General features: G+C 48.1%; 1 protein-coding gene across 3 annotated transcripts in view; it reads left to right on the top strand.

The window, feature by feature from the left end:
• Positions 1 to 18,775, top strand: part of CFAP44 (cilia and flagella associated protein 44) — a 748,689-nt gene that overhangs the window by 502,508 nt on the left and 227,406 nt on the right. For all 3 annotated transcript variants that reach the window (XM_086935641.1, XM_086935640.1, XM_086935642.1), the window contains one exon: positions 15,604 to 15,772. In XM_086935641.1, coding sequence (XP_086791767.1) covers positions 15,604 to 15,772 — 169 coding nt within the window. The remainder of the gene's footprint in view (positions 1 to 15,603; positions 15,773 to 18,775) is intronic.

The raw sequence follows: 18,775 nt of genomic DNA, 5'->3' as shown, positions 1-18,775 counted from the left end.
CCTCCTAGAATTGAGTAAGGGTTGTTGTCTCTCCATCCTAGAATTGAGTAAAGGTTGTTGTCTCTCCCTCCTAGAATTGAGTAAGGGTTGATGTCTCTCCCTCCTAGAATTGAGTACGGGTTGTTGTCTCTCCCTTCTAGAATTGAGTACGGGTTGTTGGTTCTCCCTCCTAGAATTGAGTAAGGGTTGTTGTCTCTCCCTCCTATAATTGAGTAAGCGTTGTCGTCACTCCCTCTTCTAGAATTGAGTAAGGCGTCGTGTCTCTCCCTCCTAGAATTGAGTAACAGTTGTTGTCTCCCCCTTCTAGAATTGAGTAATGGTTGTTGTCTCTCCCTCCTATAATTGAGTAAGCGCTGTCGTCACTCCCTCTTCTAGAATTGAGTAAGGCGTTGTGTCTCTCCCTCCAAGAAATTGAGTGACAGTTGTTGTCTCCCCCTTCTAGAATTGAGTAACGGGTGTTGTCTCTCCCTCCTAGAATTGAGTAAGGGTTGTTGTCTCTCACACCTAGAATTGAGTATGGGTTGTTGTCTCGCCCTTCTAGAATTGAGTAAGGGTTGTTGTGTCTCCCTCATAGAATTGAGTAATCGTTGTTGTCTCTCCCTCTTCTAGAATTGAGTAAGACCTGGTGTCTCTGCCTCATAGAATTGAGTACGGGTTGTTGTCTCTCCCTTTAAGGGCTGGTGTCTCTCCCTCCTAGAATTGAGTATGGGTTGTTGTCTCTCACTCCTAGAATTGAGAAAAGGTTGATATCCCTCCCGTCCATATGTGCGTAACGGTCGTCTCTCCCTCTTCTAGAATTGAGTAATGGTTGCTGTCTCTCCCTCCTAGAATTGACTAAGGGTTGTTGTCTCCTAGAATTGAGTATGGGTTGTTGTCTCTCAGTCCTAGAATAAAGTAACAGCTGTTGTCTCTCCCTCCTAGAATGGAGTAAGGGTTGTTGTCTCTCAGTCCTAGAATTTAGTAATGGCTTCTAGAATTGAATAATCATTATCCTCTCTCCCTCTTCTAGAATTGTGTAAGGATCTTGTGTCTCTTCCTCCTAGAATTGAGTATGGGTTGATGTTCCCTCCCTTCTAGAATTAAGTAAGGGTTGTCGTCTTTCCCTCCTAGAATTAAGTAAGGGTTGTCGTCTTTCCCTCCTAGAATTGAGTAAGTGTTGTTGTCTCTCCCCCTTCTAGAATTGAGTAAGGGTTGTTTTCTCTTCCTCTTCTAGAACTGAGTATGGGACGTTCTATCCCTCCTAGAATTGAGTAAAAGTTGATGTCTGTCTGTTGCAAAGTCATGCTGTGCCCTGGGCACCCCCAACTTTTGGCTGAATGGTACTGGTGGTAACTGATTTTGACTGACCCTGGGCTCTGCCTAACCAGGCCGAGGGCCAGTGCTATGCTGAAAGAGAAACGTTAGAATACAGTTAAAACACCTACATACACTAGGGTGCACAATAATATGGTGGGGTACCCCTATAGGCACCTAGTATATAATAGAGGAGTGGGATTTAAACTGCCTAGAAGTCCCCAGTACAGTGGGGCATGGCAGTTTAGAGGCCAGCAGCCTTTTTTTTGCACTTGCATGTGTGCACTGCTGAAGCCTGAGGTCAGCTTAAAAACATCCCTGGGTGCCAGGACTGCGTTTAAAAGGTAAATTGTGCCCAAACTCGACTTTGGTGTTTGGGGCACTTATAAATGGATAACCTACAATGTTTTGGCATATTTGGGACCCCCAAGGTATCCCAGGGGTGGGGGGTGTTGGGTATTTATAAGTAGGCATGGGCGGAAAATCCGTTCCGCTCGCGGATTTTGCGGATTTTCGGGAAATCCGCAATCCGCGAGATTTGCGAATCTCCCGCAAAATCCGCAAATCCGCGAGCAGCGGATTTTGCTCGCACTGCTCGCACTGTTCGCGTGAGTTCGCGTGAGTTCGCGCCCCGCGAATAAGTGCAAAATTGCAGAAATACGATCTTAGCAAAACTGAAAGTAACTACTTACCAGGTTCAAAAGTTCAGGCTCATCATTAGTAGCCATTTCCTGTAGTGCTTCCTGAGGGGCCCCTCCAGAGTTCAGTTGCCAGTTGAAACTATTATGTGACCCTGCTCTGAACCTCAGAATAGTTACACATATGCCACAAAGGTCCTGAATTACAGCTAAGGGAGACAAGCAGGAGCCAGGCTGGAAGTTAAAATCCATTAATCAGCCCCTAATTCATTATTGTCAGTTGGGGCAGGGCAGGTGTTGTAACTAATTTTGCAACAATGAAAGCACTTAGCAAGTGCAAAAGATCACTAATCAGGGCGCACTAAGGAAGCAGGTGCCAGCTAAAAAAATATTCTGTGACACATTAATCAGCCCCAAATTAATTCAGGTCACTTGAGGCAGGGAAGGTGTGCTTTGCTTTGCCGAAAATAATGTACACTGGACAACCAGAGGGTGTGGTGATGAAACAGAGGGTGGCATGGGTGGGCCAGAGGGTGGCATGAGTAGTCAGAGAGTGGCAGTGGTGACAGAGAGTGGCAGTGATGAAGAAGAGTGTCCCAAACAGGCTGGACACGTAGAAACAACAAGTTCGCGAAACTTGCGACCCGACAGGTAAGTTCGCAATTTGCGAAAGTGTACAAAACCCTCGCGAACTGGCAGAAGCACGGGCGAACACAAAAAAAAAAAAAATCCGCAAATTCGCGGGAATTGTGGAGGGAGGATCTGCAATATTTCTACAGATTCAGAACCCCTAAATTCTCTCCTAGTTGCACATGGGGCGGGGTTCCTGTAGGTATAAGACAAGTATTTATAAAATATGTTTTTGTAAGTCCTGGTGCTGGAAAAATGGCCCAAGTCATTTTTTAGATTGCAAATCCCCTGTTACATAGGTTGACATGGTAGGAAGTTATTGATTAATAATTCTTGATAGGAGAGGGCTAGAAATGCCATTCAAAGACTTCCCAGAATGGTATTAATAAATCCAACAGTATCATATTGTTGAATTTCTCCAAACGTGTACATACAGGAAGTTATAAGACTTTCTTGTTTGTAATTCCAAATTCAGCCTTCCAGTGGTCTGTCCTGATTGTTCAGAGTTAAGTGGATTAGCCAGGCTGCCTTGTAGAGGTGATAAAGAGCCCCTGGCGTTGACTAGCTCTGCTGGCAGGGCAGTGTGCAGTTCCATGGGAATGCCAGGCTACGAGGAGGAGTCATAAACTATGTACTTCAAAGAGGAGAGCAGAGAGCAGTGTCATTTACAACTCTGAACTTTCCACCTTCGGCAGATGGTAGGAATAAGGAAGGTATGAGCAGATGCAGGGAGGAGAGTCTAAGTAAATTAGCCATCCTAGGGGTATGTTTAGCCAGCTCTTACTTCCTGGAAAATCAGCCATTATGGATTTGGAAGATTTGGCACTCTGGGACAAAATAATGCCACACTATACAGGATGTGGTCATATCTTTGAGGAGTTACCCTGCTCCCATTGGTCAAGAGTGACCTCCTGCCTGACCCAGAGAACTTGGAATAAGTATCTGAGAGGGGCAGAGCCCTCCAGATCTGCTGCTTGAAACTTACTGAAGCAAGACATTGCCAAGCTGAGAAGTTTTGCTGTGCGAAGATTTCTAAGGCTTGACCTCTGAAAACTGCACCATCTGAAACTACAGCCCTGTGGATTATCTTACTGAAAAAGAACTAAAGAGTGGACTTCCGGAAAGCTACAGTTTAAAAGAGTTCATCTGGAACTTCACCTACTAAATCTACACCTTGCAGAACCATCAGTGGATTTGTAAGGGTTTTGTACCAGTCGATTGTGGGAACTGAAGTCCTCAACTTTCAAGGACCATCTTGGAGCTTCCATGCCCTTGGAGTGAGTTTGAGACACTTTGGGACCCCTTGAGGAACTTCAGGCAGAAGTTCAAGAAGCTCCATAGAGGGACTGACTCAACCTGGCCAGCCTTCAACCGCGAGCCCGCCAAGCCAACCAGGTTCGTCCTGCTAAAAGCTCCATCGGTCCAACTTCCAGAGATTGACTAGGACTAGAAGAAATCTGAAGGTGGTGAACCCTCACCGGATCCGGCTACATGAAGAGCATTGAGAGACCCTGCGAGAAAAAGCTCCAGAAAAGTTTCAAAGTCTGCCAAGGTGACCAGGAGCAACCGCGAACGCCAAGCCGCCTGCCTTTCATTGCGTGTTGGCCTGGATTCCTGGATTGTCCCGCTGAAGTGCTAAAGGAAACTTTTCTACGTCCTCTCCATGGAAGTTGACCGGGAGCTTGTTAAAAGGCAAGGCGGCGAACCCTCACCGAATCCAGATTGGTTGGGTGCTTTGAGGAGTCTTGAGGAGAAAAGCTCTAGAAAAGTTTCGAAGTGTGAAGGTAGAAACTGAGACCTGAACCTGCCGCGAGCTGCAGTCGCTCTGGGCTCTATTGCGCCCGCCCTGAAACTTTGACTTTGGCCTGGTCTATTGCGAGCAGGTATCACAATATGGTGCTATAATCTTCTAAGTGCTATACTTTATTAAATCTTTGAAAATTCATATCTACGGTTCCCTACATTGGATTTTTGTCGGTTTGGTGTCATTTTAAAGATAAAACTATTTCCTAATATTATACATTGCTATTGGATTTTTGTTAGGTGCTGTGTCTTAATTATTTACTGAATTGGTGTTTTTAAATGCTTTACATACCTGTCTTTGAAGTTAAGCCTGTCTGTTCGCAGCCACGTTACCAAGGGTTGAGCATAGGAATAATTTTCTAAGACCTGTGCTGAGTCCTACCATGTGTTAGTGACCTTATTGCCAGTGGCAGACCTACATTTGCCCCTACTGATAACCCACTTTCCATCAAACTAGAATTGAGTAAAAGTTGATGTCTCTCCCGTCTAGAATTGAATAAGGGTTGTTGTCTAGCCCTCCTAGAATTGAGTTAGCGTTGTCATCTCTCCCTCTTCTAGAATTGAGTAAGGGGGGTATCTCTCCCTGCTAGAATTATTACCGGTTGTTGTCTCCCCCTTGTAGAATTTATTAAGGGTTGTTGTCGCCGTCTCCTAGACTTGAGTAAGGGATGGTGTTTCTCCATCCTAGACTTGAGTAAGGGTTGTCGTCCCTCCCTCCTAGAGTTGAGTAAGGGCTGGTGTCGCTCCCACCTAGACTTGAGTATGGGTAGTTGTATCACCCTCTTAGAATTTAGTAAGGGTTCTTCTCGCTTCCTCCTAGACTTGAGTAAAGGCTGGTGTCTCTCCCTCCTAGACTTCAGTAAGGGCTGTTGTCTCTCCCTCTTAGACTTCAGTAAGGGTTGTCGTCCCTCCCTCCTATATTTGGGTAAGGGTTGTCGTCTCTCCCTTCTAGAATTGAGTAAGGATTGTCGTCTCTCCATCCTAGAATTGAGTAAGGGTTGATTTCTCTCTGTTGTGAATCTGAGTACAGGTTGTCGCGTCTCGCTTCTAGATAGGTGTTTAGATTGTGGGTTTTAAAATGTATGACATGTTTATGATATGCCTGCTGCGTGTTTTCTTGATGATGTTAGTGTTTTCTTGCTTCTGTCTGCCTTGGAATTTTCGTTCACTTGCTTCATTCTTTTGATATCATTACTTGCCATCTTCTCAATGTATATTGTACCATCACTTTAAATCTGTAAAGCTCTTTGCATAAAAGCATCATGGAAATATAATAAATAAATAAACCAAGAATATTCATGAATGGGGGGCGCTAGGTGGCGCGCTTGCAGATGGCCGCTAGTTAGTGGGCTCCTGCCACCCGGCGCCATTAATCCTTTATTTATCCTTTTATCGGCCTCACTGGCGAATCCTGGCACCTCTGATCGAAAGTACTACCCACCGTGTACTTGCAGGGCTAATCTTGGGCCCCGGGATCACCTGCAGCCCCGGTGAGCAGCGGAGGAAGCTGGCCCGCCCACCCAAAATCCTCCTGGAGCCTGAGCGCCGGCCCGCGGAGTGACTCCAGCCCGGTGCTGCGGTGCGGCTGCCTAGGCCGTGCAGGCCACATCCCCTCGCCTCGGAGGCTTGAGACTTTGTACACGCGACCTCCCCACTGCTGATGGACACCTAGCTGAGGCGGACTGGCGGAGGTCCGACCCTGGGGAGCTGAGGTGAGTGAACTGCTGCCATGCTGTTTTTGACCCCGGAGGCCGAGACGGCTGCTGCGACGCTGTTCTCCCGCGCTGGGAGACCCGACTGCCCCAAGCACCACTGGGCATCACACCTTTAGGAGGGGAGGCCCCCAACTGTGCCCGAGCCTGGATTACCCCACCGGGGCCTCCTAGGACCCATACTTACCGGGGCAGTGGAGCGAATGGAGGACGGCTCCCGCGGGTGGCGAGCTACCAGCGCTATTTTCCACACCAGGCACATTTTAGAGCTGTGCTGACTCTGGACCACGTTTTTGCCCCTGAGGTGCGCGCTGAAGATTGCCCGCTGCAGGCTTGCCGCATGCTGGACTTCGCTCCCTGGTGCATGTCTATTCGCCACTTACACTAGCTTGGCACCTTCTGCTTCATAGGTCCCTCCCTGGGGCAGCACACTACTGTTGATTTCATACGCCGTCTGTCTTCCTAGAGCTGTTGCGGGTGCGGAGGCGTGCTTTCCCCGCTACAGCTCCTCATTTCCTCCTCTCCTGGATGCCTTTGCACGCCGCTTGCCCTCACTAGCCTGCTGGCTGAACGAAGTGGTAGCTGCCGCTATAATACCCTTTTGGCGCCATGGGCAAGCCAGATACGCGCCAGCCCAAACTTAATTTTGATGCTGCCAAAAAGACTAACCATCCTAGGCAGGATGAACAGGATCAAGCTGGGAACAGTGGTGCTGGTGCTGCTGCCACTCCCCAAACCACTGACGCCCAGGACATTCTAAGAGAGGGCGCCAGGGGTTTGCCACCATTGCGGATAAAGTAGACAGAAAGTCGGCGCAGATGGATGCTATCGCCCACAAGCTTGATGGGCATGATGAGCGGATTTCAGAAGCGGAACGGGGCATCTCTGATTCGGAGGACGTCTCCTACCGTCACACATCTCAGCTGTCTCGCATGGACAACTTGCTGCGCATCATTGCGGCAAAGAACGAAGATTCAGAAGCACGCAGTCGACGCAACAACGTCCGCATTCTTGGAATACCAGAGCCATCCAACACTGGGTGTATGGAGGAGTATGTGGAGAAAATGCTTCTGTCCGTGGTAGGCCCCGAAGCCTTCTCTGCTCAATTCATCGTTGAATGCGCCCACAGGTTGCTTGGCCCTCGGCCTAAGCCTGGAGACACCCCGCGCCCTATCATAGCGCGACTCCTTAACTATCGAGACCGCGATGTGGCTTTGCGTGCAGCACGCAGCAAACAAGTGCTATCCTATGACGGTAATTAATTTTCCATTTATCCTGATTTTACCCCCATGGTTCAAGAGGAGCGGAAGAAATTTGTGGATGTCAAGAATAAATTGCGCAAAGCACACAGATTGACTATGCTCTTTTGTACCCAGCATGACTGCGAGTTACTCATCTGGGGAAACAACGGATTTATACGAAACCTCAGCAGGTAGAGGAATTCCTGAAACATTTAAAGAAGTCCGCTAGTAACGGCGCAGCTGAGGGAGGCCTCCGGGAATGCCCGCTGGAAGAAGTGGACACTGATCCGCAGTAGAAGTGATGGCAGGTGCTGGTTTGTGTTATGTGTTGGGGAAGGTTTTGTTAAGAGGTTGCCCTGTACATGTGACATATGTTACCATAACTGTGCTATGCCGTGATGTGCCATGTATTTTATTCGCCGGACACCCCTGCCAGCATGTGTGGCGGCCTCGGCTGCTGGACTGTATGGTTAGGGAGTGGTTGCGTCGCCACTTAGAATGGCCGCCATAGGGTTATACCCCATTCTGGTCCGCTACATGAGATTAGTGAGACCTATGAAGCTGTTCTTTTCTTTGTTGGGGTGCAGGGCGGGGTGGGATGGGTGGGAGCATGGTTCTGGCATGATTGGGATGCTTCAGTGGGTGGGACGTGAGGGGGGATTGGCAGGGGGGGGCGTTGTTTTGAATGGCTTGTTGTTTTACACTGCGTACTTATTGTGCACACCGTCACACTGTGGATGTTGATTATTATTTTTGGCACTACACATGGATTATTTCATATGGGTCATACACATGGTAATGCTATTAGGCTAGGCATTGTCTATTTATTCACTCACATACGAGATGACTCCTGAAACGACACCGCTAAATGTTATTACATGGAATGTCAGAGGGCTGGGGAATCCCCGGAAGATGAGACAGATTATAGCTTAGTTAGATAGGCATCAGATACATATAGCGATGCTGCAGGAAACCCACCTCAGCCCTCTGCGCCCCTCTACTTTCACATCACGATGGTCAATGCACAGGGTCTTTTCATCTTACTCCACCTATGCCAGGGGAACTGCTATATTGATTAAGAATAATGTGCCCTTTCATGCTGCTGGATCCTCCAGCGACGACCAGGGACGGTTTTGCCTTACTTGGGGGCGGCTGGGACTTGACTCGGTGACCTTGGTGTGCTGTTACAGCCCCAATACAGACTCCCCTGACTTCTTCTCCTCCTTATGGGCGGTGGTTAATGAGATTAGCTCGACTTATGTTGTATGGGGCGGGGATTTCAATGTCACCTATGCACCAGTCAGGCTTACGCTCACTTCAGCGTCTTTCGGCCCCTCACGCTGTGCATGGAGACTTAATACAAGCATGCTGCTAGATGAGGTTTTCCGGGCAGAACTGGAGGAGGAGATTCAGGAATTTTTTGAGCGGAACAGGGGATCTGTGCAGAGCGTAGAAACCATCTGGGAGGCATTAAAAGTTACGATCAGAGGAGTTTGCATATCCAAGGGTGCGGGAGTGTTGAAGAGCATTACAGCTTCACTTTATAAATTAGAACGAGACCTACAGGCACTTGAGGCTAAGCTAGCTCTCCATCCAGATGGGGACACGCAGAGCAAGTTTAGGGCGACATTGACGGAATATTTGACAGAGGCGCGCAGGGAGACACGATTCCGAGGGGAACACTGGGTGGCGCGTAGGTATGGAGAAGGGGAACGCCCAGGCAAGACGCTTGCAGATACAATCAGGCGACCACGACATTCCAACTACATTATAGAATTAGAAACCTCAGATGTTGTTGTTGGTATACCGCTAGCATCTTAGATGAATTCGCCAACCACTATGCCACACTATACACGAGCACTGGGCAACGCGAACTGGACTTGGACTCATACTTAGGTGATGTTGCTTTGGGCTGGCTGAGTGATGTGCACCGCGAATTTCTGTGCGCGCCATTTGAGCTAGACAAGGTCCGCGACGCCATCATGGGCATGCAATCGGGTAAAGCCACTGGATTAGATGGCATCCCGATTGAATTTTATAAAACATACATCGACCTAATGGCGCCCATCCTGCGTGAAGTCTTCGAAGAATCCTTGGACGTTGGTATCCTCCCGCCGTCCATGATAAAAGCGCTTATTGTCTCCCTTTTGTAGCCTGAGAAGCCACCTCACCTATGTGGGTCTTACTTGCTCCTTGCTCAATTGCGATGCCAAGATCCTGGCAAAGCTCATTGACAACAGGCTGAGTTTGTTGCTAGACCACTTAGTTTTACCTGCTCAGTCTAGGTTTGTCCCGGGGAGATCCACCTCCCGCAACTTGCACACTCTTTTTACTGTCTTAGATACGGTCTCTCCGGACCTGCCCTTGGCAGCGGTCCTTCTTGATGCCACCAAGGCCTTTGATTCCGTTGAATGGGATTATATATTTGGGGACATGCAACGGATGGGCTTCCCCCGCTTTTTATATCTTGGATTCTACTTTTGTATTGTCAACCGGGCGCCAGGGTGCTTATTAATGGACACATGTCCACGAAATGTTCAATTACTTGAGGCACCCGTCAGGGCTGCCCCTTGTCACCCCTTTTGTTTGCCTTAGTCACTGAGCCGCTGGCGGCACGGATGAGACAAGGGCATTACGACATGGCGTTGCGATGCAACTTGCGGCAAATATTAATATCAATGTATGCGGACGATATTACCCTGTACGTTCGGGACCCTAGTGCTAATATCAACGTGCTCCTCCGGGAGTTTGTCATCTTCAGAGACCTCTCTGGAATCCAGATCAACTAGGAAAAGTCCTGTCTCTTTTCCCTAACGGACTCTGTGCAGCGCTTTCCCCTTGGCTTCCCATTAGAATGGTGCAGTGACGAACTGCACTACTTGGGGATTGGCATCACGCGAGATACAGAGGAGCTTCTGCTGCTTAATTATCGGGTGGCTCTGACTCGTATTACTGACAACGTGACTCGCTGGATAAAACTCCCTCTTTCCCTGGCCGGGCGAGCCTCTCTGATTAAAATGGTTATACTCCCGCAACTTCTCTACCTTTTCCTAAGCATCCCATACTACCCAGGGCAACACTTTTTCAAACTACTAAAAACCGAACTGATTAGATTGGTTTGAGGCGGGAAGCAGGCTCGTCTCCGATGGGCTGTCCTTACCAGGTCTTACGCCACGGGCGGCTTTGGTATCCCAGGCCTCGAATTGTATTATATATGCGCTCAAGCCCATTATTTGTTTTTTTTTATATGACGACCCCCACACATGCCACAATAGCAGCCGAACACTGGCTGGCACATCCGATCCCTATAGAGGGGATGTTGTATGCTGGTTTGCAGGCCCGTGAATGCACGCAGAACACTGTACATGCCACGGTTACTGCGTGGCGACGCATTGAGAGACTCCTGGGGGCGGATACACTTTACTCTCCACTTTTACCACTGGCTTATCACCCCGCAATGCCGCTGCTACAAGAGACGGTTTTCCACAGGCTTCGTGACCGGGCAGGTTTGGCTACATGGGGAGACCTGTATGAGAATGGTCAATTTCGCACCACGGGAAGCATGTTCTAAGCCTTAGCCCAAACACCACTAGATATCTTTCTTTACATACGGCTTAAACAAGGGATACGAGTGTTACATACGGACTTCCCTGCAGAACCGCAAGCGCTAACACCGCTCCATCTGCTCCTACAACAGGATACTCCCAAGCGGCTGGTCTCTTTGCTGTACTGCACTATTCACACGCAGCGGGATATGGCATCCCTGCAATCCCGAGTTCGGTGGGGAGAGGAGCTGGGAATTGAACTCACAGATGACCAGTGGGAGTTTTGCTGCCTACAGACCGAGCGCATATCCGCCAGCAGTAGACTGCGCGTAATTCACTACAAATACCTTCATAGGCTGTATTACACGCCAGCCAAAATGCGCCGATATCAGCTACGTGACTCAGATGACTGTGATAGGTGCCATGCGTCCAGTGTGGACATGTTGCCTGTAGCTTGGGACTGCCCGGCGGTCAGGGGCTTCTGGGAACAGGTCTTCACTGCCTTGGTTCATATGACTGAAATACGGTTAGAGGCCACACCATTGATGGCTCTACTGGGCTATGTTAAAGATGTGCCACTAGCATCCCGTCGGTATATAGCTTTAGCGCTCCTACTGGCGAAGCGAAGAGTAGCCTGCCGATGGGGTAGGGGGAGGGCGCCCAAATTTAAAGAGTGGCTTGATAATATGATTTATTGTCAGGAGCAACTCGCTACCTATGCTAAACTACTCCTCTGCTCTTCTAGGCCTAGAGACATCAGGTCGCCGCTGACATCTTACCTCTTGGCGAGATCGAATGACGCTAATGGGGAAGATCCACTTAATCATGCATTGCAACACTCGCCTTAAGAGCTCCGTGACATGGCAGGCTGCACTCTTGGCTTGCCTCATACTGCGACACTTACGCTGCCCTCCACCTTCTAATATACACATAGACGTATGGTTCTATCAGGGATGGGCGTTAATTTCACTTGGAGCAGTGTGGAGACATGTTTGTGGTTTATTGGTTCACGCCTGATAGATCTGCTTACAGGTGTCCTTTCTGAGAGAGTCCTGTTTTATGTGCTGCATTGCATAAATGTGCCTATCGCGGTTTTTCATTATGACTGACTTTATATTTTCTTCTCTGTGCCTACAAGTGTGACCTTTTACGGTGCCTTCATTTCTTATTTGTATGTTGCATATTAAGTCAGTTTTATTCTATATAACTGTTTCACGCGGCCGGCCCAATGAGGTTGTAGGCGACTTGCTGTGTATAGATTTGCAATTTTTACTGTGTTTTATTTCTTGTCTTCATGCCGCAGCCGGCCACTTTGTGGTTGTAGGCTTCAGGCCCCGTGTTTTGTAAATTCAACCAATAAAACCTTTTAAAAAAAAAAGAATATTCATGAATGCAAACATAACTACAACAAAAATGAACAACTGACCTCAATCTTAGCAAAAATAAGTTGTTGTCCAGACTTCCCTACCTATGCTGTGTAGTGTCTTTTCCTCGTGTGGGTGTCTCTGTACTTGCATTCTCCCTGGTGGATTTATTGTCATGACACAATTCCATAGAATTACAAAGATGTGAAGACTAATCAGATGAGGAGTGGAAGATGTCAAGAACATTCCTGCATCTATGGTAGTTTTAAAGCCAAATTATTTCTTGTCGTAAAGCTTGTATGTGCAAACTCCCAGGGGTCAATTGCCTATGTGAAGGTCTGCGCATTCTTAGGGTGATGGAAGACACTCTTAGGGTCATCCGTTGACACACTTGCCTAGAGAGGACTAGAGGATCCCACGATTGTCCAGTGCCTCTGAAGGACTGGAATGGCTGTGGAAGTCCGTCAAAAGCCTTCAACACAGTTTCTCATTGCATACTCGCAGCCAGACTTCACAGCACGGGATACAGGGAGCCGCCCTCGACTGGATCCAATCCTTCCTCTCCGGCAGAACCCAGAGGAACAGACTCCCTCCCTTCCTCTCCGAACCCACCAACATCAACTGCGGAGTACCCCAAGGATCATCGTTCAGCCCCACGTTCAGCCCTCTTCACCGCCTTCGTCCGACAGCATGGGCTCAGCATAGTATCCTACGCCAACGACACCCAGCTCATCCTCTCACTCACCAAGAATCCAGAAGACACCAGACTCTGTATCCATGAAGGAATGAAGGAGGTCGCAGCTTGGATGAAAGACAGCTGCTTGAAGCTCAACTCAGAAAAAACCGAGGTCCTCATCCTCGGACCATGCACCTCCATCTGGGACAACACCTGTTATCCCTCCGCTCTCGGGAATCCACCCACCCCTACAGACCACGCACAAAACCTCGGCATCATCCTCAACTCCTCCTTCTCCATGAACCTCCAGATCAACACCGTCACTTCCACCAGTTTCAACTGCTACTCATCCGCCGCAAGACCTTCAAGTCGATCCCCCCGATTGCAGAAGGACCATCACCCACGCACTCATAACCAGCAGCCTGGACTACGGAAACACCCTCTACGCCAGAATCAACAGAACTCTTCTACACAAACTCCAAAACAATCAGAACGCCTCAGCCAGACTCGTCCTCGGGACACCACGTCACGATCACATGACCCAACACCTACGAGACCTTCACTGGCTCTCCGTCGAGAAGATCACATTTAGCCTCCTCACCCACACCTACAAATCCCTTTACAATATTGGACCCAAATACCTCAACGAGAGAGTACCCAAGAGGAACCTCTGCTCCGTCGACCTTACCCTGGCAGAGGTCCCCCGAATCCGCAGAATCAGAACAGGCGGGAGAGCCTTCTCCTACATCGCAGTCAAGACCTGAAACGAGTTCACGGTAAACATCAGACGCTCCCAAACCCTGCACACGTTCAGGGACCTCACGACCTGGCTCTTTGACTGATCCGGAGCTGCCCTCCCCCCCCCCCCCCCCCCCCACCTCCTAGCGCCTTGAGACTCTCAAGGGTGAGTAGCACGCTTTATAAACCCCTTATTGATTAAATCAGATACTACTGAGTTATAGACTGGCACTACCTAGAATCTTCTGTTCCTCGCCTTTCCAAGTCCAGAGGTGGACTCTTTTTTCTACGTTTTTTATTTACTCCATGGTTAATTTTCTGCCCTTAGACCCCTTTACGAGTAGGCTCCAGGAGCGTTTATTTTTCTTCAGTCTGTGGTAAGGGGTTGCACATCTTTGCACCCATCTGCCTTTTCAAAGGATTCCCTATCACTTGTCATAGATTGAAAAATTGTCACTCTCAGAAGTAATACAGCAACATTCATGGACAGCTGTGGGGTTACTGGTTTAAGTGCCAGTCTCCGGCAGTCTGTCCCACAGCTATTGTGATGGGCTACCAATTAGAATAGCCCTTCCAAATGATACTATTCAGTTGGTTTGAAAGGGTGGCCTATCTGATTGCTGAAACAATAGCATATGTCAATCAATCAATCAATGATAACTTTATTTCGGTCGAAAAGACCATAAATTTGCGGATAAAATACATACAAAGCACAATTCATTTTCAAACAATAAATAGAGAACCAATCAGTATGAAGATAAAAAATTGATTAAACTCATCAGTTATCAAAAGATCAAAAAATATAAAAGGTCGTAGTTGATCACAGGCATTATACAAAACTTTTCCTTCTGCGCCACATACCAAGTAAAAAACGAGATACAGCAAATACTATGGGAGAAGAAGTATCATACATTAGAACCCTGCAGGCCTGTATACAATGTCTAAACCCCAGGTTCCTACATAAAGGGATCAGCCAGCATTTCCTTATTGTTACATACGCTGGACAGAAAAACATGACATGAGGGACATCTTCTCGTTTATAATTGCATGCCGGGCAGACTCCATTCTCTGATTTAGCCCATTTAGAAGTAAATGCCCTGACTGGTAGGCTACCGTGCCTTAGTTGAGTGTATAACTTCCTCGCAAGAGGCGGTTAGATTGCATCTAGGAATTCCTCTAGTCGTGGTTCCGATTTTACTAAGAGGAACTCTACGGACAGCCTACCCAGGGTAGCTGATCTCTGTAGGGCTAAGTAATTTTGCCGCTTCAGCAGATTTCGGAGTTCCGATCTGGATATCCTTGGGCAACTCAACTCCGGGGTCTCCCAAATCTCAGGCAACACTATCTGGGTACTAAGAACCTTAATATGAAGTAACCACGGGATATTTTTGCTTTTTAAAAGACCCCAAACCTCCAAAATCCTGCTCTATAGGAGGCCAGCTCAGGGACCGACCAGAGCCTCCTACAATAGAGCAAGGGGCGTGCAGCTACCAACTCCTCTATCGACTCCAGGCCCAAATCAAATCGTAGAGGAATAAGTGGTGTACTTTGTGGTAAATCTACCAAATTCCTCATAAAACAATATTCCACCCTCAAGAGGGTAGATGTATGATTATGGCCCCAAAGTTCAGCACCGTACGTTGAGGCTGTTCTCACCTGGAGTCGATATATGTGATTGGTTGCCCTTTCAGTCAATAGGCCCCTGTTTTAAGACCATTCTGAACTAATGACAACAGTTGTTGGCACCTTATTGACCTTTGTTTTGGTGTCCAGATCTTCTAAATGTTCCCTTCTATAGTGATGCTCACTTCATGTTGTCTTGTTGTATGGTACATTGATAAAGAACTGTTTTGCCTCCATATTATGGGATGTAAGGTGACCCTCTACAGATATGTTTAAGCCTGCACAGCTGGTGACCTGATGTTTTATCTCAACCTCTTCTAACCATCTCTTTCTCCTCCAGAGGAGGCCAGTAGGGAGAGCCATGGGATCAGCGAGCCTTTGGGCAAGCGATTGAAGCGCCAGTGGTCTGGTCTGGCAGCCAAGCGGGCCGATAAACTGGCGAAGATGATTGAGAAGGCCGACAAGGCCAAAGAGAAGATCCTCCAGAGGAAGAAGGAGTGGGAGAAACTGTAAGTCACGCATGTGTGCCCTGTGCATTCACCTGAGTCTGCTTAGTAGCATGTGACCTGTGCATTCACCTGAGTCTGCTTAGTAGCATGTGCCCTGTGCATTCACCTGAGTCTGCTTAGTAGCATGTGACCTGTGCATTCACCTGAGTCTGCTTAGTAGCATGTGACCTGTGCATTCACCTGAGTGTGCTTAGTAGCATGTGACCTGTGCATTCACCTGAGTGTGCTTAGTAGCATGTGACCTGTGCATTCACCTGAGTGTGCTTAGTAGCATGTGACCTGTGCATTCACCTGAGTGTGCTTAGTAGCATGTGACCTGTGCATTCACCTGAGTGTGCTTAGTAGCATGTGACCTGTGCATTCACCTGAGTGTGCTTAGTAGCATGTGACCTGTGCATTCATCTGAGTGTGCTTAGTAGCATGTGCCCTGTGCATTCACCTGAGTTTGCTTAGTAGCATGTGACCTGTGCATTCGACTGAGTTTGCTTAGTAGCATGTGACATGTGCATTCACCTGAGTGTGCTTATTTGCATGTGACCTGTGCATTCACCTGAGTGTGCTTAGTAGCATGTGACCTGTGCATTCACCTGAGTGTGCTTAGTAGCATGTGACCTGTGCATTCACCTGAGTGTGCTTAGTAGCATGTGACCTGTGCATTCACTTGAGTGTGCTTAGTAGCATGTGACCTGTGCATTCGCCTGAGTTTGCTTAGTAGCATGTGACCTGTGCATTCACCTGAGTTTGCTTAGTAGCATGTGCCCTGTGCATTCACCTGAGTGTGCTTAGTAGCATGTGCCCTGTGCATTCACCTGAGTGTGCTTAGTAGCATGTGCCCTGTGCATTCACCTGAGTGTGCTTAGTAGCATGTGACCTGTGCATTCACCTGAGTGTGCTTAGTAGCATGTGCCCTGTGCATTCACCTGAGTGTGCTTAGTAGCATGTGACCTGTGCATTCACCTGAGTGTGCTTAGTAGCATGTGCCCTGTGCATTCACCTGAGTGTGTTTAGTAGCATGTGCCCTGTGCATTCACCTGAGTGTGCTTAGTAGCATGTGACCTGTGTGTTCTTCTGATCAGTGCAGCTGCTATCAAGGGCTCCTTCAGATCAATACCAGGCAGTAAAGTGGTTTTGGAGACTACCTTTTAAGGATCAGAGCCAGAGACCCTAAAAGACTGATCACAAAATGTGCTGCATCTCATTTTGCAATGCAACATGTCCTTGTAGGTTGCATTTCCAGTCGCAGGGGTTGCAGAACAGCCTTCCGAATGAACACTAATAAGGTAGGTCCCTGTTTGCGACCCCATGTGATTGACTGCGGACATGGGACGGTGGCTCACAAGGGACAGCAGACCACCGACCTTAGGTTTGCATTCCCCAACAGGAAACGTATTGTTAGGAAGACCATGTTCTTTAAAGGAACTTCAGGTGGGCATAACTCACGCAACATGCTGTAGCGTCATTATGAGGAATTGCAGCATTATTTTGCAGAATGGCGCAAGGGGCGTAGCGTTACATTTTGCATAATTTTCATAGTAGAAAATACACCCACGCTTCCCAAAAGAACCCGGGGATACACTTTGCGCCATGAAAATAGCGCTAAAGGCAACAGCACAGTAATAGCAACAGTACCTTGCAGTCTTTTGCCCCAAATTATTCCAAATTACACCAAAGAGCGTACTCTCGTTATTTTCGGTAATTTTGTGTCACAAAATTTTCTAAACTACTCCGATTTCTTTGCCGTAATTGAAAATTCACTCAGACGAAAAGGAACCGGTGCTGCTTTAAAAAAACATATGCTGCTTGGAAACCCAGCGGGGGGGAGCAGGCATTGCGCAATAACTGCACTCCACGCGGACTTGAAGCGTAAAAAAGGCCATTTTATTAGGACAAGGTTATCATAACCCCAATTATTTATTAAACATAATATGCAACTATATAACTGTATTCAACAATGATAACTCACACCCCTCATCCATTCTCCAACCGACTCACCTGTTTCACTCCTCCCCAAATCCTGCTGTAAACTTCCCCATACATCCCTTCTCACCTTCACACCCCCCTTCCTGACTTTCTTCTGCTGCGCCTTGCTTCCTGCGCTCCGACATCATTCACCTGTGCACCGAGGGGTGGCTCCGCCCGTCCAACAAAGTTTCGCAAACCTGGAGCCTTATAACCCGTTGTAGGAGAGTAGGGTCTGCTATCCTATGGTCACCCCAATTTTTGCTTTTTGCTTCACTGGTTTTCGACTTACTGAGGCTGTGGGCCTGCTAATCAGACCCCCAGCCTGCTGTTCTCTCTCTAAATTTATAATACATGTGCTATAGGTACATACCACAATTGGAAATGGACTCCTTGTCAGCCCCTGTACCATGCACTATAGGTGCTCAGGGCATAGGTGCCACCAAGGCCTACCAGGGGCTGAAGCATAGCTTTTGCCACCCCTGGCTGGTTCTTAAATTGACACAACTGGCTGATCACTCAGCTGGGGCAAGTGGGTGTAATCACCCCTTGCTTAGATATAGTATACCTATATCTAAACCTATATCTGGACACATATATAAGCCTGTAAGCCACTCCTATGGAAGGCCTCATCAATCCTGGGGGCAGAGTGCGTGGTTTTATGTGAGATGGAGCTCTGGCATGAGCTGAGCCTGTCTGCAGCTGTCGGGAACAACTCCCTAAGCTGATCCGGGATAATGCCATACCATATACTCTTAAGCGCCTTATAATCCTCGTGGTTATATAGCAACTTTGGTTTGGCTTTATCAAAACATGTCGTGTAAGGTGTCATACGAATTGGAATACTACCCCCTCGCCAGTTCTGGCGACAGGGGTAGCATTCCACCCTTCTAGAGGGATAAGACATGTTACTTTACTGAAACGCGGTTGATTTAAAATGAGCCTCAGATCCACAAAATGGATGCCCCTGCCACAGACACGGGTCTGGCCTCCTGCTGCTGACCGAAACTCAGCAAATGGTGGCCTGGACAAAGGGTTTCCTGT

Source organism: Lissotriton vulgaris, chromosome 8 (genome assembly GCF_964263255.1).
Source record: "Lissotriton vulgaris chromosome 8, aLisVul1.2, whole genome shotgun sequence".
In the NCBI taxonomy this organism is placed as follows: Eukaryota; Metazoa; Chordata; class Amphibia; order Caudata; family Salamandridae; genus Lissotriton; species Lissotriton vulgaris.
This window is presented reverse-complemented; position numbering and strand designations above follow the sequence as displayed.